The sequence below is a fragment of the Anolis sagrei genome, chromosome 5, assembly GCF_037176765.1.
Source record: "Anolis sagrei isolate rAnoSag1 chromosome 5, rAnoSag1.mat, whole genome shotgun sequence".
Lineage (NCBI taxonomy): Eukaryota > Metazoa > Chordata > Lepidosauria > Squamata > Dactyloidae > Anolis > Anolis sagrei.
The window spans coordinates 32553776-32579388 of NC_090025.1; the positions used below are offsets into that span (position 1 = coordinate 32553776).

The 25613-nt window shown below is 35.4% G+C and overlaps 1 protein-coding gene across 3 annotated transcripts; it reads left to right on the forward strand.

The window, feature by feature from the left end:
* Positions 1–96: 96 nt before the first annotated feature.
* On the forward strand, positions 97–25397 carry LARP7 (La ribonucleoprotein 7, transcriptional regulator). Of its 3 annotated transcripts, none has more exons than XM_060779075.2 (13): positions 97–225; positions 5155–5370; positions 5872–5972; positions 6094–6177; positions 7764–7928; positions 9387–9495; positions 10931–11302; positions 12654–12792; positions 17069–17214; positions 19201–19319; positions 21473–21632; positions 21981–22072; positions 24353–25397. In XM_060779075.2, the coding sequence occupies exons 2-13, from the start codon at positions 5163–5165 to the stop codon at positions 24431–24433; spliced, it is 1776 nt and encodes a 591-aa protein (XP_060635058.2). In that variant the 5' UTR covers positions 97–225; positions 5155–5162; the 3' UTR covers positions 24434–25397. The 3 variants fall into 3 exon arrangements, with proteins under 3 accessions (XP_060635058.2, XP_067324749.1, XP_060635059.2); XM_067468648.1 differs by lacking the exon at positions 97–225 and adding an exon at positions 293–315; XM_060779076.2 differs by lacking the exon at positions 97–225 and adding an exon at positions 511–579.
* The last annotated feature ends 216 nt before the right edge of the window (positions 25398–25613 follow it).

A 25613-nucleotide genomic window follows, 5' to 3' on the forward strand; every position in this document is an offset into this window, starting at 1 on the left:
ACATCCCCGCGCCTCCTCTAGGAAGCGCGCGCCGGACAGGTTCTCTTGGCCGCGCCTGCGCAGAAGCGAGCCCCGTGTTTTTTTTTCCCCTCCCGCGCGGCGACCAATAGGGTCGGGGAAGAGCGGGGTCTCCTGCCTGTCGCGCGAGAATTCAACCTGGCAACGAGCGAGGAGGGCGGGGCGGTGGTTTCGGCTAGGAGACACTTCCCTCGTGAGATTCACCGGGTTAGTGGTGTATGTGTGTCTGCGTACATGTGTGGAAGAAAGGGAATGGCGTGAGCATTCCTGTCACTTTTGGCTCGTTTCTCTCAGAAGGTGGTGGTTTGCGCATGCGCACGTGCTGCACCGGTTAAGGGTTAAGAGAGGGGTGTTTCAAAGGGTGATTTGATTGGCTGAGGAAGTGGGGGGGGGGTTCATCGTTTGTATTCCTGTGCGCATGCGCCTGGAGCCTCGCCTCCTTTTGATTACTTTAGGATTCTTAGGTTCCTAAGGCCCCTTCCACAAAGTTAAATAAAATCCCACATTTTCTACTTTCAATTAGAATATATGGCAGTGTGGACTCAGATAACCCCGTTCCAAGTAGATAATGTGGGATTTCCTGCCTTGATATTCTGTGTGGAAGGGCCCTAAGAAATAAAGTAGCTATAGTCATATTTTTCTGCCAACCTAGCAGTTTGAAAACATGCAAATGTGAGTAGATCAATAGGTAGCACTCCGGCGGGAAGGTAACAGCGCTCCATGCAGTCATGCCAGCCACATGACCTTGGAGGTGTCTACGGACAATACCGGCTCTTTGGCTTAGAAATGGAGATGAGCACCACACCCCAAAGTCAGATATGACTGGACTTTATGCCAGGGGACAACCTTTACCTTTTATTATTATTATTATTAAACATTATTTGTACCCCGCTAGCATCTTCCGAAGGATTTGATGCAGCTTACAAAGGCCAAGGCCTCAACACAACAACACTAGACAATAACAATACGATACAAAGCAAATTAAAAACATAAGCAATAACAAAACATTACACTATTACACAATAAAACCAGGGCCGGGCCAATGAAGGGTACAGATTAAAAAGTGCTGGGTATGAGAGGTGGTATGTTGGAATTCTGAGCAAGTGCAATGTGCAGAGAGTCTTAAACTCTAGTAAAGTGCTACTGGGACATAGTGCTAGGGGTTATCCTATTCTTGAAAGGCACATCGAAATAGCTAGGTCTTCAAGTTCTTCCTAAAGACTGCCAACATAGGTGCTAGTCTAATGTCTTTGGGGAGGGTGTTCCAAAGTTAGGGGGCAACCACAGAGAATGGTCACATTTCTGCAGAATTGCCGGACATAAAGACAATTTTTACAGGACTTTACATCCAAAAATTACCTCAAGATTTGCACCCTCGCCGTTGCCTTTTTTCCCACCGCTTGCTTTGATGTTTCTTGAATTGAGTGTGCATCTGCAATGTAGAATTAATGAAGTTTAACACCACTCTCACTAAGGGCACATCGGTAAAAGTATGATAGCTGGGACCCAACGCTGGTTATGTTGGGTTGCGCAACGTGGATCTGAATTAATGAGGGGAGTACGTGCACGAGATAGCCCATTGTTCGCCAGAAAGGGGAAGAGGAAATATTTCTATCCCATTTACCATCTTCATAAGCCGTGGTTTAGCATTTAACAATTAAAAACTCTAACATTTATTTATTTATTTCCTATATTTATACCCCGCCCTTCTGAAAGGGGACTCAGGGCAACCTAACAAAAGCATCATAAAAACAACCACAGTACAATCAAAATATTAAATATTAAAACAACAATTAATTAAGACACATCCATTAAAATCAAAATCCAAAAACCAGTCCGGGTCAATTCATTGCCATAAGTTGTGTGATCTTCTTCCATTTGCTGCTCACTGACCAAACATTCTTTTACTTGCCTTAACCACAGTGGTTCCCTCTTTATTGTTCCCCCCCCCCTTCTGACCCATGATGGGCTCGTCTTCCGTTCTTCTACTTGCACAAGTAGCATACCATTGGGTCCCAGCTATCATACTTTTACCGGCCCTTCCACACAACCCTATATCCCAGAATATCAAGGCAGAAAATCCCACAACTGGGCTATCTGAGTCCACACTCAGATAATGTGGGATTTCCTGCCTTGATATTCTGGGATATAGGGCTGTGTGGAAGTGCTCTTTCACATCGCCATATAACCCAGAATATCAAGGCAGAAGAATCCTACAAAATCTGCTTGGAACTGGGTGATCTGAGGCCCCTTCCACATAGCTGAATAAGATCCCACAATTTCTATTTTGAATTGGAATATATGGCAGTGTGGACTCAGATAACACAATTCAAAGCAGATATTGTGGAATTTTTTGCCTTGATATTCTGGGCGATATGGCTGTGTGAAAGAGCCCTGAGTCCACACTGCCATATATCCCCGTTCAAAGCAGATAATGTGAGGTTTTATTCAGCAGTGTGGAAGAGACCTAAGTGCAATGACTCAATGCTTTGGAATCCTGGGATTTCTAGTTTGGCGAAACACCAGCACTCTTTGGCACTCCTGTTAAAATACAACTCCCCCAAATCCGTAATACTGAACCATGATAGTAAATTCTGCCTTTTAGATGCACCCACAGAGCTGTGTAGCTAATAGATATTAATAGATTAATCTTTGATGAATTTGCCCAATTCTTTCTCTAATCATGTTTAATAAATGTGCTGACAGACTTTGTTACTTTGTTTTCTGTTATCATGAAATACAGCTGTGAAATAATGTCATGATCCCTTATCATATAAGTGTTACTTTTCTCCATTGGGGTGATTGTGATTCCTACAGCTTAGTGTGTCTGTGTGAATTAGGCCTGAGTATGGTAGATTATATCTTTTGTTAGTAAATTCCATAAAATTAATTGTGTGGTCAGCTACACTATGGATGTCTTGGTATTTAAGGATTGTAGTGGGGTCCCTTCCCCATAGCTGAATAAAATCCCTTAATATCTTCTTTGGGTTGGGATGTTGCCATATGTTCCAGCTCAAAGCAGAAAATGGGAGGTTTTATTCAGCTGTTTGGAAGGGGCTCCAGTTCAAAGCAGATCTTGTGGATTATCTGCCTTTATATTTTGGGTTATGTGGCAATGTGGAAGGCCCCTGGGAGAGTTGCACTGATATTGTACTTTTGTCCTGTTGAAGAGTACATGATCTCCTTTATACCTGGAAACTATAATTGGAAACACTTTGATCTTAAACATTTAGAACATTCATCTTATAGCAAGAAGAGACCTGATTTCAAATAATTTTCATTCATTTCCCATATTGGTGTGACATAGTTATACTCCGTGAGGCTTCATGTTGTATTATACTGAAACAGCTGTATCTCATTTCAAAAAAAGTATTTATTGCAAAAATTATTACATTGCTTCTGAATGCAAACCAGAATTGTCTCCTCTATTTAGAAAGTGTTAATAAAGCATGCATTTAATTCCCATTGGACTGCTTTTTACAACAGTTAAAATCAGTTTCATGGTTAGCTGGAACTGAGATAGAAATTTCAATTGGAATTCTTTAAAACCTTTTAAAATTTTTATATATATTATGAATAATTTAAAAACATATGTTTAGCAATTAATATGTGTTAACAACATATTAATGCTTTTCTTTGGATCGAAGATACACAGTCATTTTTTACTTTAAAAAGATGAAAGCAGTTTGATATTTACAGAAGACCCATATGTTTAAGGGTAGATTACACTTTGTAACAACATTTGAAAACCTTTCTGTGCCTGGTTTGAAAGTATAATTTCTGTTACTTGTGTGGTACTTACTTTGAAAGTAGTTGTTCTCCAGAAACTGTTTTTGTGGCTTCCACAAACTATATTAAATAGATGGAGACTCGACGGGATATTCATTGAAAAACTATAGCAAAATATGTTGCAGAATGTCCCGCAAAAACAAAGATTTTCCATTTTAATAAACATTTTCCATGGTTTAAAGATAGAACCAATTAAGAAATTACAATTATAATCCAGGAACAAAAATCATGTTACATAGTGTTATCAGTCCTAGTTAGAATAAATCCATTAAAATAAATGGGACATCTATCTCGTGAAAATGGCATTTAGCTCTCCATTTGTACAACATTGAGGTCTTGTAAGATTATCGTAATAGCCTTGTATTAGTTGTTCTAATGGCTGATAAATGCTAACAATCAAATAATTATCAATCCCAGTACTGCTAAAGTGTCCTTAAAGGGAAGCATGTGTCACTATATATTGTATCATTACCATACCTTGAGAACCGGACTTGGCCATGGTGCTCCATGCCTTGGTTACATCCCATTTAGACTATTGTAACAGGCTCCACGTGGGGCTGCCCCTGAAGAGTGACTGGAAACTTCAATTAGTTCAGAGATCTGCAGCTAGGTTATTGACAGGTGCTGGACCCAGGGAGCGTAATATTCCCCCCCCCCCCTCACTAAAGCACCTGCAGTGACTGCCAACGTATTTCCAGCCGCCATAATTGCAAATGCAGTTGGTGGTGACAAGAGAAAGGACCTTCTTGGTGATCGCTCCAACCCTTTGGAACTCCCTCCTCAAGGAGGTTAAAACAGCCCTTTCCCTGACATCTTTGAAAAGCAGCTAAAGACCTTCCTGTTCATGCAAGCTTTTAATAAAGATATTTAATTTGAAATGGCAGGAAGGCTAACTTTCAGTGAAAGTTAGCCATCTGTATTGACAAGTTTCCCACAATAACTGTATTTGATCGATGCTTTTTTTTAAAAAAAAGTTTATTTATGCCTTTTTGCAAAGTTGATTTTACAGGTTGTTATTGTTTTAAAATGTTGTGAGCCACTTTGGGTCCTGTTTAGGGAAAAAGTAGGATACAAATAAATTATTATTATTATTTGAATTGTTTGCCATTGCAAAAGTACTGATATCAAATTATTTTAAGAATTAAAGATAAGAATTACCTAATGATCATGAAAAGTATCTTTCTCTTCAGTAAAAGGTAAATATTTTAATCTGCTTCAGACATACATTATAAAGGAACAAATGTTAGGGTCCTAAAAGATAGCATTTAACAACTTTTATGTTGTAAAGATTCAAAGAATCAATAAGTCTAATGCTAAAAATAAGAACCGTGCTTTGTTCATTTTCAGGTGATAGCATGATGGAAATGGAGACTGAAGGTGTAAGAAACAAAGGTGTGGAGAAAGAAACCACTGAACAAAGAAAGGAACGAGAAAAAAAGAAACGCTCTAGAGTTAAACAAGTGCTTTCGGATATAGCAAAGCAAGTGGACTTCTGGTTTGGTGATGTAAATCTTCATAAGGACAGATTTCTCCGAGAACAAATAGAAAAATCTAGAGATGGATGTGAGTTTGTGCTTTATAGTAATTAAATCCTTTCTGTATCCCTGGAAAAATATCCTTGTTCATTCATGTTTCCAATTTTAGGATCTAGAATTTTTCATGTAAGTCTTAGTGTAGAATTTAGAAATATGACAGGGCAGAGGAGTTGTATTAAATTATTTAGCTCTGACTTTCATGTTTCTCATGAGCCCCTTCTACACTGCCGTATAATCCAGACTATCAAATCAAATTACCCACAGTATCTGCTTTGAACTGGATTATATGAGTCTACATTGCCAGATAATCCAGTTCAAAGCAGATAATCTGGATTGCATATGGCAGTGTAGAAGGGGCTTTGGAGATATCTTAGTGCCTGAAAGGGAGTTATAAAAGCCAGTCTTTATTCTTGTTCAGCTATTCACTTTCATTTTTTTAAAGGAGGCGAAACAATCCCTTCTGACACAGAACTCTAAAAAAATCTCTTGATAGCTTTATATTCCTTAATTTCAACATTCTTGTTTTTAGATGTTGATATATCACTTCTGGTTTCTTTTAATAAAATGAAAAAATTAACAACGGACAGAAAATTGATTGCACGAGCAGTGAAAAGTTCATCTGTGGTAGAGGTAAGTATAAAGCTGGGGTTTTTTGGGGGAGGGGTTGTTTGCTTTGGTTGTTTTGTTCTGAAATGTTGGATGAAAAGAACAGTTTTGGGAAAGACATTCCTAATTCACTTATTCATTATAGTTGGATTTAGAAGGAATAAGGATAAGAAGACGACAGCCACTGGGTGAAGAACCAAAAGATGTGGATAGTCGTACAGTGTATGTGGTAAGGCTTTCATCTTAATCCCCTCTTATTCATCTTTAAAATGATTATTTTAAAGTGATTATTATTACTCTAATTTCAGAAAGCGGTAATGAACTATTGTTAAACTTTTTTTCAAGGTTTTTGGTGCAATTGCAGTTTTGAAGGCTGAGATTATTTTGTCATTTTGATGGTTAAGCACTGTGTATGTGCTTCAGGGGTTTACTGTTTGGTTCAGATTCCTAGGTTTTATTCAGATATTATGCTACAATGTCACTATTGTGTATGTTTATATCTCACTTGAGTCTGGGCCCCCCCTCTACACAGCTGTTTAAAATCCATATTCTGCTTTGAACTGGATTATCAAACAGTGTAGACTCAGATAATCCAGTTCAAAGCAGATAATGTGGATCATCTGCTTTGATAATCTGAATTATATGGCAGTATAAAAGGGCCCTGGGACTGAATGAGCTTTGCATTAGTTAAAACAAGCATAGCTACACACTCATGAGCTAAAATAAGTAAAAGCAATGAAACTCCCCCAAAGTTAGAACATATTAAAAAGAAAGGAGTAATAGAGTTGTGTGTGTCATCTATATAAAACCAGTTCCCAAGTAACAAACATCTGACTTACATATAACACCTAATTACAAACAGGAAGTGTCAGGAAATATACCTATAGGAAGAGAAATTCACTCCTGGAAGAGGGAAAGGTGTCTCCACTGAAGCTTTACCATCATTCCTTGTCTCCATAACAACCTAAACTTTTTTAAATCCAGTTGTCACAGGGACAGAAAGTGAGGTGAAATGGCACAGACAGCAAAACAAACATTACAGGGGTGTTAAACCTTCAAAACTAAAAAATGGCTGGAGTTACACTTAAAATGTACCTGTTCTGACTTGCGTACAAATTCAACATAGGAACAACCCTATAAAACCTGTCTTGTTTGTAACCCAGGAACTGCTGGTACAGATGGTTTTGAACCCCAAACTGAGATTTCCTCATCCAGCATTTTCATGTATATCAGACATGGGCAAACTTTGGCCCTCAAGGTGTTTTGGACTTCAACTCCCAGTAATCCCCGGCCATTTTATCGGCTGTTAAGAGTTGTGGAAGTTGAAGTTCAAAACATCTGGAGGGCGGAAGTTTGCCCATGCCTGTCAAAAGCTACGGGATTTGGAATCAAACAAGAGTGTCTCAGTAGCATTGTATAGGGTTGTCTCCACAAGGAATGGAACCACTGTAAAATAGAGCTTCCAAGGCCTAACTTTGTCACATTGCTGAAAAGGATACAATGACTGATGATAATAAAAGCCCACCAGAGGCACACCCTCCAGTTGCCATGCAGGTCACAAACCAAGGTGGACCAAAGATGTCTTTATTGTAGGACAATGCCTGAAAACATGCTGAAATGGATGCTCATAAATAGATATTAGGCAATTTTCAAAATCCATTTTGGGCCAAACTAATAGTAATAAATACCTATTAAAATTGTATACAATTTTAAGGCATTCAGGATCAAAGATTTTGAGTGAGTATACATAGTATGTGTGCATGTACATAATAATAGTAATCTTTATCCGCTTTGTGGGTTTTTTATTTGTTTTAGGAATTACTTCCTAAGAATGTCAATCACAGTTGGATTGAACGGGTATTTGGGAAATGCGGCAATGTAGTTTATATTAGCATTCCTCGTTATAAGACTACAGCAGACCCAAAAGGATTTGCATTTGTTGAATTTGAAACAAAGGAACAAGCAGAAAAGGCAATTGAGGTAAGTTAAGGATCATATCGGACTTTTGTGTGTGTTTCATACATACATAATTTGAATTTCTATACCTTTTAAAATCGTTCAGTATGAATCCTTTTATGACGGCAATTATGAAACTTCACTGAATATGTCAAGCTTCTGTATATGCGGTGGACTGAATGAGTATGAAATATTTTACATAGGGGAACATCTACATTTTTAACAAACAATAAGTCTCCAGCCCTTTATAGTGGACAGAAACTGTTCTTGAAATTAGGTACTAAAATGTCTAATAGCTGTTTTACTAGTCAGAAAATGGGTTTACTGGTGTAGTAGAGCTCTTAGTTTTCTACCATTGGCATTTATATCCTAATCTTTGACTATAAAGTGAAAGCTGTCTTGACTATAAACTTAAAGCTCCCACATTGATATCTAGTCTTACAAGCATTTACTAGTAGTAGGTTTCTCCAGATTCAGTGGGACTAACCAATTCTCCTGTCTTCTGAGTGTTGTTCTTTATTTCTTTATTTTCTTATTTACTTATTTGTTTACTTATTATTTAGTTCTTTATTTTCTTGATTTGCCCAAACACGAATCAAGGAACATGAAAGACACTGCAGACTAATTCAACCAGAGAAGTCAGCCATAGCAAAGCACTTGGTGAACCAACCTGGACACAGCATATCATTTGAGAACACAGAAATGCTGAACCACTCTAACAACTTCCATGTCTACACAGAGACGCCATTGAAATCCACAAGCATGTGGACAATTCCAACAGAAAGGAAGAAACCATAAAAATGAAAAAAATCTGGCTCTAAAATGCTCTAAAATCAGGACAGTAAATAAAGAACAACACTCAGAAGACAGGGAAATTCCAGACATGAAACAACCAGGGCCAGCTAACACCTCCCAACAAAGGATTCCCCCAGGCAGGAAGCAGCAAGGCTTTGAAACTGCAAGGCTATTCAGTGCCAATCAAGCCGGCCAATTACAATATTCACACTTGCCTCAGGCAAACCATCTTCTATCCATTTTTTGTGCAGCACCTTCACGGGAAGAAACACATTATAGACTGCCATCTTAATTTATCATTTTTCTGTGTGTCATATAGTTGCATAATACCAAAGTAGTTTTTAAAATCATTTTTATTAAGTAGATAATATCAAGATCTGTGAGTAGATAATAGATATTTATTACATATACACATTTTATATAATATATCATTTCTATGTTATGTATTCATCTTTTTAGAACATTATTATTCTTTTCATTTTTTTCGTAATACCAAAGTATTTAAATGTAACATTTGGTTAAGATTATGACCTTCTATTCTGCCATCTCTTAGTTATTATGCCTTTGCAACAAATTCTAGATATTAAATCATGTGGAGATGCTTTCAAGTTGGCCCTGAAAGCAGTGAATTTGTTCATAACTAATAGCCATTATCTTAAACGTCTTGTCTTCTTTTATTCATTGAAGTTTTTGAATAACCCACCAGAAGATGCACCAAGAAAACCTGGTATGTTCCCCAAAACAGTTAAAAATAAACCTGTTCCAACTTTGTCTACAAATGACGCCAATGTAGTAGGTGAGTACCTATCTGATATTCTCTGTGGATACGTTTATGGATGAGGAGGACAGTTGATCATTTAGCCAACCAGTTGTGTTTAGTTTCTTCTTAAAAGTTGGTCACTTTGAAATTACATTTTAAAACTTTCCCTTAAAAAAATATGCTACCTTCAGCTATTTATGAACATACAACTAAATCATATGAAGAAAAACCAAACCGACTTCTGATTTTACAACGGGACTTCTGATATAATGCCTGAAGATTTCAATTGGAAATAACAGTTAGAGTCATATTCTAATGTTGTAGCTTTTTCATATGATTTTGGCTGCTGTATTTGTTTTTATAAAGTAATTAGGTTTGGATTTTTTATTATTTTAAATTACCGAGGAATGTGGCATTATATAAACATTTCAAATAAAATGTTTTCAGCAAATTCATTGGGATAGAAGAGCTTCCCTCCCTAATTTTGTGGTGTGTGCTACAGGTCAAGCACTTGTAATTTATGTAAAGATACTGTGTATAAAATTACCTGCAGGCTATGTGTAATTGTGTATTACATAAGACCAAATAAATGTTGTGTTTTCAATTTGGGCCCCATCTACATGGACCATTTAATGCAAATCCTTGTGCTTCATCTTCATTCTGAAAATTTCTCACTTACAAATGAGCACATTAATGAGTTGTTTTATTTCAACTTAGCAAATACATCTTCAGACATTGCATGTATGCAGTTCAGAGCTAAACAACAAACACATATAAAAATATGAAAGAAAGCCTTCAATGTGCATTGGTGCTCTGTGGTTTATGTAATCACCATTAGGGCCTCAAAACTGATTCCATGATTTCCTATGTAATAATTTGCACATCAAAAGCACTTTCTTTAATAGAGGATTGAAATGCATGAAATGATCACATTGGTCACATCTCCAGAGTATATTATATTTATATGCTGGTAGTTCAAAATCTGAAAGAATCGAAAACACTTCTTGTCCCAAGCACTTCAGATAAGTGATACTCAACCTATATTTATTTTCCATCTTTGATCGTTATTTTCTTTAATCTAGATGTGGGATGCAATAGCTGACTTGCAGCAGATCCCCAAACAACCTGATATGATTTTCTTCCTAATTCTACCTTGAGAAAGTTGCTATAAAGTAGTTTCTTGCTCAAGTACTAATCAGATCTGAACTTATTCAGCTTCCTAAATTAGATAAATTGGCTGGGTTACAGCCAATTTATAGCCATGAAAATATATGGTAATTAAAATTACAGCAAGAAACTCCCTAAAATTACTAGTAAACATGTTTTTCACAGTACATTTGTCGTGACATAAGCTTTCATGGGACAGAGCCTACTTCATCTGATTTACGAAAAGTTGGCATTCTGTAAGGAAGCAAAGTCAAATAATATGCAATAAATTGAGATTATTATGTCAATTATTTTGTTCACATAGAAGAAAAGAAGAAGAAAAAGAAGAAGAAATCCAAAGCAAAGAAGGAAAATAGTCATCAATCAACTGCAGCAACAAAAGACATAAGTATGGATGTCACTCCAGAGCCCACAAGCAAATCCAGGAGGCGCAGGACAGTATCAGAGAACTCTGAAATAGCATTATCAGAAGTCCAGAAACAGTGTTCAAAGAAGGAGAAAAAGAAACTGGATAGAACTGAAAGCTCAAGTTTAGGAGAAAATAGACCAGGGAAAAGGAAGCGAAGCCGTTCTGGAGATGCAGAAGTATCAGTTGTGAAAGTAAAGAAAACTTCTCAGAAAGACACTGTTCACTCTACAAAACAAGAATCAACTGATGGTCCAGATGATTCCAAAGGTAACCGTCACATTTTCTTTCATGCAACTGAATTGAACAGATATGTAAACATTATATTTGGATCAGTTTCAAACGAGCTCTCAATGGTCAGATAATATTCAAATAAGGGTTGCACAAGGTTGGGCCGTCTTATGCTAATAACACAGTGCTTTTTGTGATATGCTTTTGCTATTGGCTATGAATGAGTGCTTTTAGGTAAATATTTGAAAAGAATGTTTCTGTCATTGTTGGCATAATGTATGCAAAACAAATAGATTTAAAGATTGAATCAGGAATCTTATTCTTCCCTCTAAAATCCCGATACTCTCATATTCTTTCGAATTCCATAGACAAAGCAGACAATTGCTACTCCTCTCAGAAATTGAGAACTATGTGAATCTGTGCTAAACTGTATTTAAAACAAACTGTCAATTGTTGGAAATCCGAGAGGTGTTTTCTTTTTGTGTGTGCGCCATAAACTACATTTCAGAGTAATAAAAAGTACTATTGGGAGTAATGTTGTACTGTGCAATGCTTTATCCAATATTATACATTTTTCCTATTGTTGAGAAGGCCTTCCCAGACTGTGATAATAACCAGGATATTAAATGAAGTCATTAGCAAATCTGCACATATACATATGGGAGAAGGAAGGCAACAATACAATTGAATGTTCATATTTCTGACTGCAGTTAACAGTTTTCTATTATCAAGTGTTTCTTCCAATAGACTATCTGTCATGTGTGTCTGCATATATGTGCCTTCAATATGCCTATGGCGACCTTATGAACTCCATAGTGTTTTCTTAGGCAAAGAATACTCAGGCATAGTTCTCTCAGTTGCCTACAGAATTCATTGGCAGTTTCCCATCCAAGTACTAACCAGAGCTGACCTTACTTGACATCCAAGATCAAATGGAATCTGGTGACTTTAGCAGAAAGGATACGTAGTAGCGAAGAGACACAGATTCAAAATTTCATCCAGTTACCAAGCTTACCAATTAGTTACTCTTTCTTTGCCTGTTTAATTTATATGATGTTTGTGAGAACCAATGGAGAGGAAATTAGAGAGCTATGTGTGCTGTATTGGAGAATGAATATGGTGTAATGGTTTGAATGTTGGATGCAAACTGGAGACACAAGTTTGAATCCCCGATTGGACCTGGAGACGAAATGGGTGACCTTGGGCAAGTCACACACTCTCAGCCTTAGAGGAACCAAAGATAAAACTCTTCTGAACAAATCTTGCAGAGAAAACCATGATTGCCGTAAGTTTTAAAGAACTTGAAAGTACACAACTATGTTATACAAATGTCATGAATTATGGAGGCAGTCATTGTCATTTTTAAAGTTTCTCTTGCTTTTTCACTTAGAAATGTCTACTGAAGAAGAGAGAGATGGTGGGGATAAGAAAGATACGTCTCTTTCAAAATCTAAAAGAAAGCATAAGAAAAAACATAAAGAGAGACACAAGATGGGAGAAGAGGTCATTCCACTGAGAGTTCTCTCAAAGTAAGTTAAAACATACAAAGTGTTTTTGTATATACAGTGAAATGTTGCAGTATATGTGTATAGGTGAATTTTAAAAGCAAACACTTCCCACACCTTTGTTTTTTAATTCAGTTAATCATTGTAATATGTCTTATCTAGATATCATTAAAGAAACAAAATATTTCAGCTTTCATTTTTAAAAGTTAACTTGTAACCAAAGTTGGCAGCTTTTTAATGGGTGGTACTTAAAAAGTTCTGAGCTTGGACAACCAGAAATTGTATCATTTTTTGTTTTTCAAACAGGAACAATATGGGGAAACTGTTTTGTTCTGAGTTGGCCATTGATTGCTCAGGCTTCCTAGCCAGGATTGCAAACTTGTAAAGCTTGTCTGTTGTCTTTTCTATATACTGAAAATTGCATTGTGCATGCCAGTATTTACTCATATAAGATGAGGTTCCAGGATCAGAAAGTGATTTCTGTGTGTTTGTTTTGTTTTTGTTTTGGTAGCAGGATTCTACCTGGAGATTGCTGGTTTCCAACAGTATTCTGGCCCAGAACAAACTAGGCTGATCTTGCTTTATTTCTGAAATTTGTAGATGTAGAGCTCAGGAGCAAGGGGAGCAATGCTAGTGTTATGAACATTTCATGTGGTGGCACATTTTACTTCAGAAAGCCCAAAGTGCTTGTGACATTTTATAGGCTTGTTGGTGCTGGCAGTTGTAGCCTTAAGGAAACTTAATTGAATAGAATCTTAGCATAACAGAGTTAGAAGAGACCATGCAGGCTATCCAGTCCAACCCCCTACCATGCAGGAAAAGCACCATTAAAGCACCCCTGGCAGATAGTCACCCAGCCTCTTTTAAAAAGTTCCCAAAGAAGCCTCCACCACACTCTGAGTTCCACTGTTTTAATAACTCTTAATGTCAGAAAGTTCTTCCTAATGTTTTTTTTAGTTATTGTAATTTTGTGGCCAAGTCATTTAATACTCAAGTATGACTATCTTGATTCAAAGATTGTGTTGAGCAAAAGGTCCTAATTTCATTTTCTCTTTGGCAGCACAAAATCATTCCTCAACCCTTGCCCTTGGAAGGTAGTGTTACGGATTATGATTAAGTGGTGAAAGTAGATGCCCATTAGTTATTTTTTAAAAAATCTGCAAAATAATGAAAGATGTGCAAAAATTCTTCAGTGTTGTATCATACTTCATTTTATCAATGGCTTGTAACTTTTATTTTAACTCTGTATCTTGTTGTATGTCATTTAATTGTGTTTTATCGCTTGTTTTATTTATGTATCCCATCTTGAGCCATATTATTAATATTATTACTGTTATTATTGTCATTATTTATAGTTTCTTGTGGTTTAGTGAATAAATCTATCAAGTATATTTTCCAAATTGCAAGCAAGATCAGAGTTTTACATTTACAGGCAAAATACAGGCCTATCTAAGTCAATTGATCTTAATTTTTGTTTACTAAACTGAATGTTTCCCTCTTGGAACTAGTATGATGCCAATGTAAGTGCCTTTGACTTGGTTAAGACCCTAATTTAAATCAGTGGGCTTAAGTATGCCTAACTATTGGATTTAGGCCATTGTTTATTTTTAGACTAGTTGTAAGTAGGAGTTGAGATTCTTACATCTACAACTGTATTGTTACTTCAGTGCACATTTGCTGAGAGGGTGATAAAAAACAGAGATACGTTTCCTCACAAAAAATGTTTTATTACAGAACCTCTGTAGGAGCAGTAATTAAATCAGTATTTGATTTATGCATTAATACATTTTATAACCATATTTCAAGGGTCCACATACGTATTTTCTGTAAAGCTTGTAGTCCATCACCATTGCTAAAGTGCAATTCCAGATTATACATGACAGAGTTGCACATTAGCAACAGTAAAGGATTACAGCAAAATATCAATCTGTAGAAGATCTAAGTCTTCTTATATATGAAAAGATTAGCATACTTTCACGAGTGAAAATTAATGAAAAGGCCACATTACTGGCCAGAAAATCCTTGTGCTTCATCTTAATTCTGAAAATTTCCCACTTACAAATGAGCACATTAATGAGTTGTTTTCTTTCAACATAGCAAATACATCTTCAGACTGGTTGTCGTTGCATGTATGCTGTTCCACCTCCACTAAATTTTCCATCTTGCATAGTTGATTAAAATAGGATGTGCCATCACTAAAATATGAAAGCACTTTTTAAAAGGAACAAAAAACAAGTACTTTCATATTAAAGTAGTGGATAATCCTTTACCATGTGGGTGAGAAAGTTACATTTTAAAACATGACAGCTCAATATATTTGTGTTGCAGAATTACTTTCCTGCTAATACAAAGGTCATTTTACAAAGAAAATCCAAATCGTACAAGTCTCAACTAGTACAAGCTATTTAACAGTTTTTAACACATTAACTGAACAACAAAATGTAACATTTTCCCAGTCATTTTTTAAGGAAAAAAGGGGAGATGGGGGGATCATTTTCACCTTGAGCTCCTGGAAAAAAATGAAAGATGAAATGCAGTAAATACATTTATTGTTATGATTTAAACTCTAAGCACATCTAATTAGTAAAGTCTCATTATTATTATTATTATTATTAATAATAATAATAATAATAATAATATCCTGCCTCCTTTCCCCAAGAGTCTCGGTACAATAAGCGTAATACAATAAAATACAAAAAATGGATAAATAATAACACATCAATAGATATAAAACACAAAATGCAGCATAATCAAATAACAAAAATTAATAACATAATGAACATTAGATTAGTATAAATGAGATTTTAGTACAAGTCAGTATTCCTAGGTTGAAGATAATCCAATAATAGGTGTGCTCTGTTCAAGAAAACAATATCTCTCATCACTGAAATGTTTTTTAAAAGTACTTATAAAATTGGTAGTGGCAAGAGAAATACTAACTTACAATAACTGCAGTCATTGTGCAAAAACATGTTCTAGGTTACTCTAGGAAGGATGTGTTTAATTGTCCTATTTCAGAATTAATGCATACATCGGTAGAACATCAATCTAACTGATTTTACAGTTAAATAAGCATACGATGGCTGTTTCAGGGACACAATCACAGGAATGAATTAAGAGTGAGTTCAGGATTCACCTCTACTAAAACATGGAAGCACTTACTTTTTTATATGCACAGAAAGCACCTCCATGTTAAAGTAGAAGCAGTCCATTCAGCAGGTTCTCCTATCTACCTGTGCTGTCCAAATCAAATCAAATAAGGGGGGGGAAACCAAAATATATGATTACTTAAGAGAAAGATTTCACCTCTTGCTCACCTTGCTTTCCATTCATTCTGGCTTCTTCTAAACAAGCACTGCCTCCAGCATCTATTTATATGGTACTTTCCCAAGGGGTAAAAGCACCTTTTTATCTCAGTCGTTAGCCGGATCTTTTGTTATTTAATGTCTTTCCTCCAAGATTGTCTGTTCCTGGATGAGATTAAATCTTTTCTAGCGCACACAGTAGGCAACCCCAAGAGTTAAAGCTATTACCCCAAGCAATTTGGCTTTTTAGAGAGAAAATTTAAAATACATTTAAAAATGTCCTATATTTGATTATTTGATATCACAGATTAGATTAACAGTTCTCTGTTTCACTATCTCAATTCTGTTTGTATGGGCAAAAGTCTAATTGCAGGACCACAAAATGTACCAGAAAAATTACCACATCTCAAAACAAATATTAAAAATTGAATGTAAAAGAAAATAAGCAGATGAGTTTTAGTAATTTATCTTGATACGTGTTGTAATTAGATTTCTTAACATTAATTTATAATCAGTATCTGTGTTCCAATTTGGAGTAAATAGTGATGTGTAAGAAATCTTTGCAGGGCTCCTAGCTGGCAGTAGCTGGAAAAATACACTCAAAACTGCCACTGGATCATAGACTATCTTTCCTCAAAGCTTATAATAACAGTGGTGCTTTCTAATGTTATTACAAGCATTTTATAACAAAAAAAACCTAAAACAAATGCAGTAATGAATGAATATGTAGCATCCACTTAATGAAAGGTCTGTTCTATAGCAAATAAAATTCGTTGAAGGCCCCTGTTTGTATACCTGAACAAGTAGATAATTTAAACTATCATTACACTGAAAGTGGTATTGCAGTTGCTATCCCGTATTCTAAAGCTGTTAACATGGTCCTTGGACAATCCAGTAATACATTTTTAAAAACTTTATCAATTTGCAGATTTTGTTTTAATGTTAGCAATTTTGATGTAATTTTTAGTGACACTGTTCATTTCTTAACTCTGTAGAAATGAATGGATGCAGCTGAAGCAAGAGTATTTGGCTCTACAAAAAGCCAGCATGTCATCCCTGAAAAAAGCAATGGCCCAGACAAAAGATGTAGCTGTTGAACAAATGGAAGCAGATGCCAATGTGCCAACCAGAAATGGCAAATGTAAACAATATTTTTACTTTCTTCATGTTGTCATAATTTGATTTTTTAAAGTGGAAGGTTCTAGAATTAAACGTTTTGAATAAAATTTGGAAATTGAGAATTTTCTGATGTTTCCCAGGCAAGAAAATGGAGACAACGAAGTAATTTCAAAAGTTGTAAATAGGTTTTATCTGCCATGAGGCAAAATTGACTTATTGTAATATAATGTCACAAACTGTTAAGGCATGCAAACATATATTTATGCATGAGTGAGAAAGAGAGCTTCTGTGACATTATATTAATAGTTTTAGAGAAAGAGCATTTATATCTATATATATAGGCATTCACCAAGTTACAAACAAGATAGGTTCTGAAGGCTTGTTCTTAAGTTGAACATTGATATTGGATGTAAATACATGAGGGTTATATGTAATGCTAAATCTTCAGTACTGCCTTTGTATCATGCTGCCCCCCCCCCCTTACATTATTGCCTAGAGCAGTGATTCTCAACCTGGGGTCTCCAGATGTTTTTGGCCTTCAACTCCCAGAAATCTTAACAGCTGGTAAACTGGCTGGGATTTCTGGGAGTTGTAGGCCAAAAACATCTGGGGACTCCAGGTTGAGAACCACTGGCCTAGAGGAAAAAACCATTTAGTTCCACTTTTTGACTTGCAGATTTGTCATTATCCAGTATCGTGTTTTAAAAGATCTAATGCAATCTTCCCCAAACAGTTTTGGTTTTGTTTCATTGGCTTGTATAGCAAAATACAGCTTATTTTAAAGCATAATTTTTAGTTTACACAAGATAAATCCAGAGGTGATCACAATATAATATTGGATTTTTCCCTCTAGGCCAGTGGTTCTTGACCTATGGGTCCCCAGATGTTTTGGCCTACAACTCCCAGAAATCGCAGCCAGTATCCCAGCTTTTAGGATTTCTGGGAGTTGAAGGCTGTCAGGAATTGTGGGAGTTGTAGTCCAAAACACCTGGAGGGCTGTAGTTTGCCCATGCCTATACTAAACCCTTGTATCTAGTAACCAGAGAGTATTAAATTATGGTTACATGGGAAACTGTCGGATCTTATAACCTTGATAACAAATATTCTGTCTTATAACCATGGTAACAAATGTTTCTCATTTTATTATAATTAAAGCCAGAGTCCTCATAATAATCCCAATCAATTTTGTTGAATAAAACCACGAAGTATTCAATATTACTTTCAGTAATCTACTACTGGGGTGGGAAATGGCAGATTGACTTTTGCTTTTGAAATTCTGAGTGGTCTGTGAAATCTTCCAATTTTACAGCAACAAAACCTGAGTAATTGTTGGGTTTGTAAATGAAAGGATTTCAAGTTTTACTCTTGGTAGTGAAAATATTTTTTTATTGAGCATGATCTCGTAGATTGCTACTTCCTGTCTGCTAATTTAGAACAATCAAATTCATCTAAATTCACTTGGCATTCAGACAAATGTCTCTTACAAATGTTATTTTATCAAATGGTTTGACACCATTAACTAAAACAGTTGATTTATATATTATATAGTCATGCCTGGTCTGGGCTTGTAGGAGTAATTGTCCCAAACACCTCTAGAGGCCAACCAGGTTCTAAAAGACTGATGGAGGGAAAGAGTATTAATATTATTGATATTTTTTGTTACAAAAGTTGTCTGATTGTGTTTATATTGCTGAGTGAAATTTAAACATAATGGTAATGTTTTATAAGTCAAACATGTTTGTTACTTTGTGTCAAATTGAAGTTCATATTGTTGCTAGTAGTTGTGATATAGTTGTGTGTGTGTGTGTGTGTGTGTGTGTGTGTGTGTGTGTATATATATATATATATATATATATATATATGGCAAGTGGTTAACAAAAATGTATGCATTTTAACAATTTCTTACATAATATAAAAACTATTAATAAAAGTTTTACTAGTGAAGCTTTTAATTTATTCAGTGCTAAATTGTTACATGTAACATTTTTTTTCCATTTGAAATGAACAGCTCTAAATGAAGGTTCAGCCCCTGCTGAGAAGGTTCATTCAATGGGGCCTCAGTTTGAAAGTGGAGTAATTGTGAAGATAATTAGTGCTGAGCCTTTGCCTGGCAGGAAACACATCAAGGTAATACCTCTGTAACCTCAGTTTAGTTGTTATCTTTTTCTTTGAAATCTTTTAACTTCTTGATTGTTAACAAGGTGTGCACATATTTCAAGTACTATCTGTGAATGGGTGATTTCATTGAAGAACCAATATGAGGAAATCTATTCCAATGCAAAAAAAGACTTTCCAATGGGTTTGGAAAGATCTTGTCATATATTTTGTATCAGTGTAATTTCCCCACAGACTTCTAGGTTGCAGAATTTCACCGTCATTGATTGCAGTAGAGAAATAAAAACGACTTAAATCTTGTACAATTAGGGAAGAAACTGTTTATTGGTTTTAATTCATTGTAATAATTAATAAATACTTAAATAAAATATGTTAAATACTAACTTTTAAATAAGCAGCAATGGCCTGATTTGAGTTATTCACTAGGTCTCCGAGATAGTAGGCTTTGCTAGGCCTTAGAAACCCACTGGGTAACTTTAGGCAAGTCATATCATCTCAGCTACAGAGAAAGGCAATTGCAAATCTCCTCTGAACAAATCTTTCCAAGAAAAAAATAGGTTTGTCTTGCTGCCCTTGAAGTTAGAAACAACTTAAAGGGACACTACCCTAATCTAGAGGCAAATGTGGTTTCTATTGGTGTGCCTTAATTGGCTCATTACATTGGATAGAAAAGAATAGTGCTTATTTACACTAAAATTGTATCTCAGGTTCCAAACTTGGAATGCATTTCTGATGTCTTGCCTACTATATTTTTGTGAACTGTAATATTACTTGTTTTCTTGCACTGAAACATACATAGTCTAAATCTTTCTAAATTCAAGATATTCTCTGACTGTTATTTTTTGTTTGGTGCCTATGTATTGGGGTTGAAAGACTGGAAACAATGACTGAAAGTTTACTCAGAACATATACTCGATGCCCTAATCCAACCATGTTCTCAAGGGTCTTTGGGTTTAATATTTCTGCCTGTGTAGAAGGAAACCTTGACATCCAAATATGGAATGGGTAATATGATCAGAACAAGGGAAATAGAGAAGATATAACTATAATTTTCATTGCATTAATTTCTGGTGGTGAGTTGTAGCATGCTTTTCAATGTCAGAATCTAAAACCAAGAAGTATCCAGTTTAAAGCCTATAATCTGGATTAAATACATTGTTTAGGCCCAGCAGTTGTTTGCACATCATTATCCTATCTACTTTGTGTCTATAAATATTATATCACCTTAAGCAATTGCAGTTTGATTAGTATTATTCAGTGGCTCGAGAGTTGTTGAAAATGGTAAAACCATACTCATATTCCTTTTCCGCAATGAAGTTCATTCAGTCACCTTGACTAAATGTTCCTGTCTAGCATGCCTCACAGAATGCCTAAAACGTTTGTCTAAGCATTTTAGAGCAAACACAAGATACAAATCAGTTTGTATTGGGAAACAATGTGTATTAGACTTCCCAAAGACTAAAATGTCTACGAAACAGAAGTATGGACTGGGAGAAAGCTTGAAGTGCTCACCCATAAATTAAAAGAAGCAAAACAATAATGTTAATGTATTTAATCCTTTTATTAGTCTCAAATGGAGCAGATTTTTTGAATCACTTACCAAATTATGACTAATCACTTCTTTAAATCCTACTGATTCAACCAGTTGGAACAACCAATAATGTTCCAATCTGTAGCTCCATATGGTTGAAAAAAAATGAATATATATGTGTGTGTGAGAGAGAGAGAGAAATATAATTGTTCAGTGTGTTACAGAACTATATATCTGAAGAGTTTTGGAAAATTATTAGGGAAGGGGTTTTGGAGGCGGGTGGAAGTTATTCGATTGCAATGGTCATCTTTTTTCCCAAAAATCCAGATTGTGTGATACTCATTTGACATACCTATTTGTTGGCCATTGTTTTGAAAAATCAATGTGTGATGAGAAAATCAGTCGGATTAAAAGAACTCCCTTTCCCCATGTCTCACGAGCATTGATCAAAGCAAGCACTACAGTGAAGATGTCATATATCTCAATATGACAAAAATGTGTATGATAATAATAGAGAATAATGAATACTAAATATATTATAAAACTGAAATAATTGTTTTCTACACAGCTAAATTCTGTTTAGTAGGTACAGTAAACTGAATACTTACAGTGGAGTCTTTTTTGCTTGAAACAGGACTTGTTAGCAACACTAGCTAACGTTGCTTATGTTGACTTACTGGAAGGAGATACAGAATGTCACGTGCGGCTTAAAACACCTGAGGATGCGCAAACTCTAATCAAAAGATACAAAGAGCTGCAGACTAAAAGTAACTGGAAACTTGAGATTATTTCAGGTCAGTTCAAATAATTAATAATAATAATTTTCATTGACTTAGTAAATGGATTTTGTTAAGTCTTCTGTCCATTGAGACACAAAAGAAAGAAAGTTATCATTCCAGTGTTGAAGTATCAATCTTTGATCAGTCAAAAAGGCATGGAAGCCCACTTCTGCAAGCCCTTTGTTTGTACCAAGTTTTATCTGCTAAGTATTTCCACCCAAAATGAGCCAACTATGGAACAGCTCCAAAATATATCTGTTAAGGAGGCATTTGCAGTAGTACATCTCGACCAATTTGCTTTGATCATTCCTACAGTTTAACCTTTGTGTTTATATAAAACTGTTCCAATATTTTTGCATTAAGGTGATCATGAACAACGATACTGGCAGAAAATATTGGTGGACCGACAAGCTAAACTTAATCAGCCACGGGAAAAGAAGCGGGGCACTGAAAAAGTAAGATAAGCACTCTAGGGTTTCTTAGATATGACTGTGAGAGTCTAATGCAGTGATGGAGTATTAATATTGACAGGTTCCAATCAATGTCCTATTAGAAGGAGATACTTAGACCACAACTCTGAGAGTTGTTTCCAGTGGAAATAGTCTGAACTGGGCTCAGTGAGCTAATTGTGTGTGACTCAGTTTAAAACAGCTTCATGTTTTGGAAAGTTGATGTTTTGGAGTGGAGCACATACCTTGCATATGTTAACTCTTATTGTTCAAGAATCATCAGTAGCACTTTATAAAATATTATGAAGTGTAAATCAGTTTGGTATTGAACTATAACTGCTACTTGGAATAGATAGCCATTGATTTGATTCAGTATAAGATAGCAGCATAGAGTTATGAGATATATATTCATTTTTCTGTGCAAGGAAAAGCTTGTGTTTCAGTATAAGCAATCATTAGTTTGACACCAGAAGCGACTTGCAGTTTCTCAACTCACTTCTGGCACAATAAAAAGGTTTGACCCACATGCATGCTTAATACGGAGTTAGAGGGATTATGAATGCATTGCTAAAAGAAACAAGTTGGTGTTTGTTTATTAATTTAATTTATATCCCATCTTTGTCCTTAGATAGGAACATTATAATGTGACTGTAATATTGAAAGACTGATCTAGATGAGAAAAAACTGTTCAGACTATAGTTTTTACATTTTTACTAGAAATATTAATAGAGAAGTACATTTCAATAGATTTTCTAGGCTATTAATGACAACCTTGGAGGTCTGATGAATTTTGCAACCTATTCTCTCTCATCCCTTTACCTTTTTGAATATATGCAGTGAAACTTCTTCAGCGGTTGGAATCCTCTTGTGGTGTTAATTCCCTAAGTAACTTTTCCATAGTCATGAATCACTATAGTGTTAATTATTGGTTTGAAGTCATGCAAATGATCTCCTTCCTGAATAAGGTGGGAAGATGGGGTTTTTTTTTTACCCAATACGAGAGAGACTCTGAAATATCAAGCCTTTGTCTTATACATTTGAAAATAAGAAAGGAAAGTATACTTGCCAGTATGGATTTATAAAAATAAATCATTCCTACATCCGGTGCCATTGCTGATACAACAGTTGGAAAATGAAGTATGGTTGCCTTGATTCAGAAATAGTGAGCAGTAATGATTTGCATAACTTGTTTTCAGGGATTGAATTTCAAGAGGACCACAGAATCATAGATTTTAGGGGGCCCCAAAGGCCATCTAGTTGAACCCGCTTGCCATGCAGGAATACACAACTAAAGCATTTCTGAAAGATGTCTGCTTGGCCTCTGCTTTGGGAACTGCTCTGTTTTATCCCATTTTTTGACTTTTAAATTATCTCAAACTGTTTAAAATAAGTACTATTTTAATAAGAAAAAAATTATGGACTTCAAAAATAATTGGCACTTTGGGTTTTTAGCTGTGTTTTAATCTAATATGTGAGCTACCTTGGGTTCTATACTGGGAAGAGATGTGGGATGTAAATTAAATCATTGTAAACAAATAATTTAAAAATAGGCTTTCACCATTAATGGATTGCTGCAGAAAGGTCAGTAGGCTTTTAGGGAGTTTTTTTCTTGTTATCCATTCAATGCTTTTAAAAAGCTTCTAATTTAACTCTGGTAATAAACAATTCAATTTGTTTAAATTACTCTTTAATATTATTATTTTTTAGCTATGTTTATTTTAATCCTAAAGGTCCTGTATGCGAAAAGGTGGGATCTAAATAAAGTAATACATTTAAGACAAAATGTATTCATTGGGTAAATTACTGTACTTGGAATTAAGGTCTACTGTATTCAGTGGCAATTACAACCAGTTAGGTATAGATAGGTTTATAGCTTTTTGTTTGATACTTTTTTCTCTATATGACTGCCAGTCTTTTTTATTTTAAAGAGGAGGATATTTTCCTTACAGTTTCCCTTATTTTTAATTGACTTTATTCCATAATTTTAAAATCCATGCTTTCAGAAGCAAGATCCTTAAAACTCTGAGATTAAGACTATTAAAAATATTAAACATAAAATATTTTACCATTTTTCAAAAGCATGTGCTTCCAGGATGAAGACTGAATAGTTAAGGGATTAGAAAAGAAAAAAAAACTTTAGGTTAATTGTGTCTTACAATTCTGAAAGGGAACTATGGCCACGATTCTCTCATTGTTATTCTTTTTAGCTTTTTAAATGCTAAATTAAAGAAGTTTGAAAAGCTCAAGTTTATAAAATAATTAGGATATTTTTCTCTCTTTTTACAGTTAATTGCAAAAGCTGAAAAAATGAGACTGGCAAAGACTCAAGAGATGAGCAAACATATCCACTTCTTTGAAGATGAATAAGTATCTCACTTGAATAAAATAATTTTCTTTTAAAAAGCAACTAAGGACATGATATGTGCACTCTCACCTATCCGTAAAAAGAAGAGGTGGAAAATGACATTCACCAGCTGTTTAAAAGAAAAAAAGTCTTTATTTTATGATTAAATCTTATTTGCCTTATAATACTATGGGACACAAATAAAATGGTTCTGAAACCCATGTTTCATCCACTAGACTGAACTGATTATTTGGGCCTGTTTGAGAATAATAAATAAAACTGGCTCCTGATGCATTTGCCACTGATACTTGTACATTGCATTTTTATAGCCAGAGTTTAAGGACAAACCAAATAAACAGTAGAGATCTTTGGAGATTGGTATCTGTTTACTTTTTTAAAGTTTGTAAGCAAAAATCCAAAAATCCATACTAAAAGGTTTCTAAAAATGAGTCTGCTCTTTTCTCCAAACTTACATTTATTATTTTCTTTTTATTAGCAAGCTTTGCAAATCTGTCTTATGAATAATGCTGAAGGAAAACTGAGCCTGAGATTATGAGATTGTTTATTTACGGGGCCATTGTTACTTGCTGTATAGTAGAAGGGTTAGATCCAGGCTTCCCTTTTTGCTATTGGAAATATTCCTTTATTTTACAAAGGAACTGGAATCCAGCTGAGAATTCCTACTGGAAAAATGGAAAGGGTGATAATTTTTGTTTTTACCAGTTCTCCACATATATCCAGACCTCCTTACATGGTGTCCAAGGAGGTCCCTCGATGCCAGAATTCGATACCCCATTCTCTTTTTCCATTGCAAGTTGAGCACAAGCATAGAGCTCACTCATAGTTTATTAGTGCAGTTCTACTTCTACTGTGACAACAATTTCTTGTGAAGCTTATTTTTGCTCTTCTGGCACCATGTCATCCCTGTAAAGCTTTGCCTGTGAAATCATAAGTCATGTAAAAATAAACACGAATTTGCAAGCAGAACGAGTAATATTATTGGTATGGTCAGTGTTAAGAGAATGTTTTATGTTTTATAGTGTTCCTTCAAGTAATTTCTGATTCATGGAGTCCCTGGGGTGAATATATCACAGGGTTTTCTTGGCAGAATATGGTCAAAAGGGAGCTGCTCCGGCTTCTCTTGAGGCTGAGAGAGTGTGACTTACCCAAGGTCACCCATCGGGGTTCCATGGCTCAACAGAG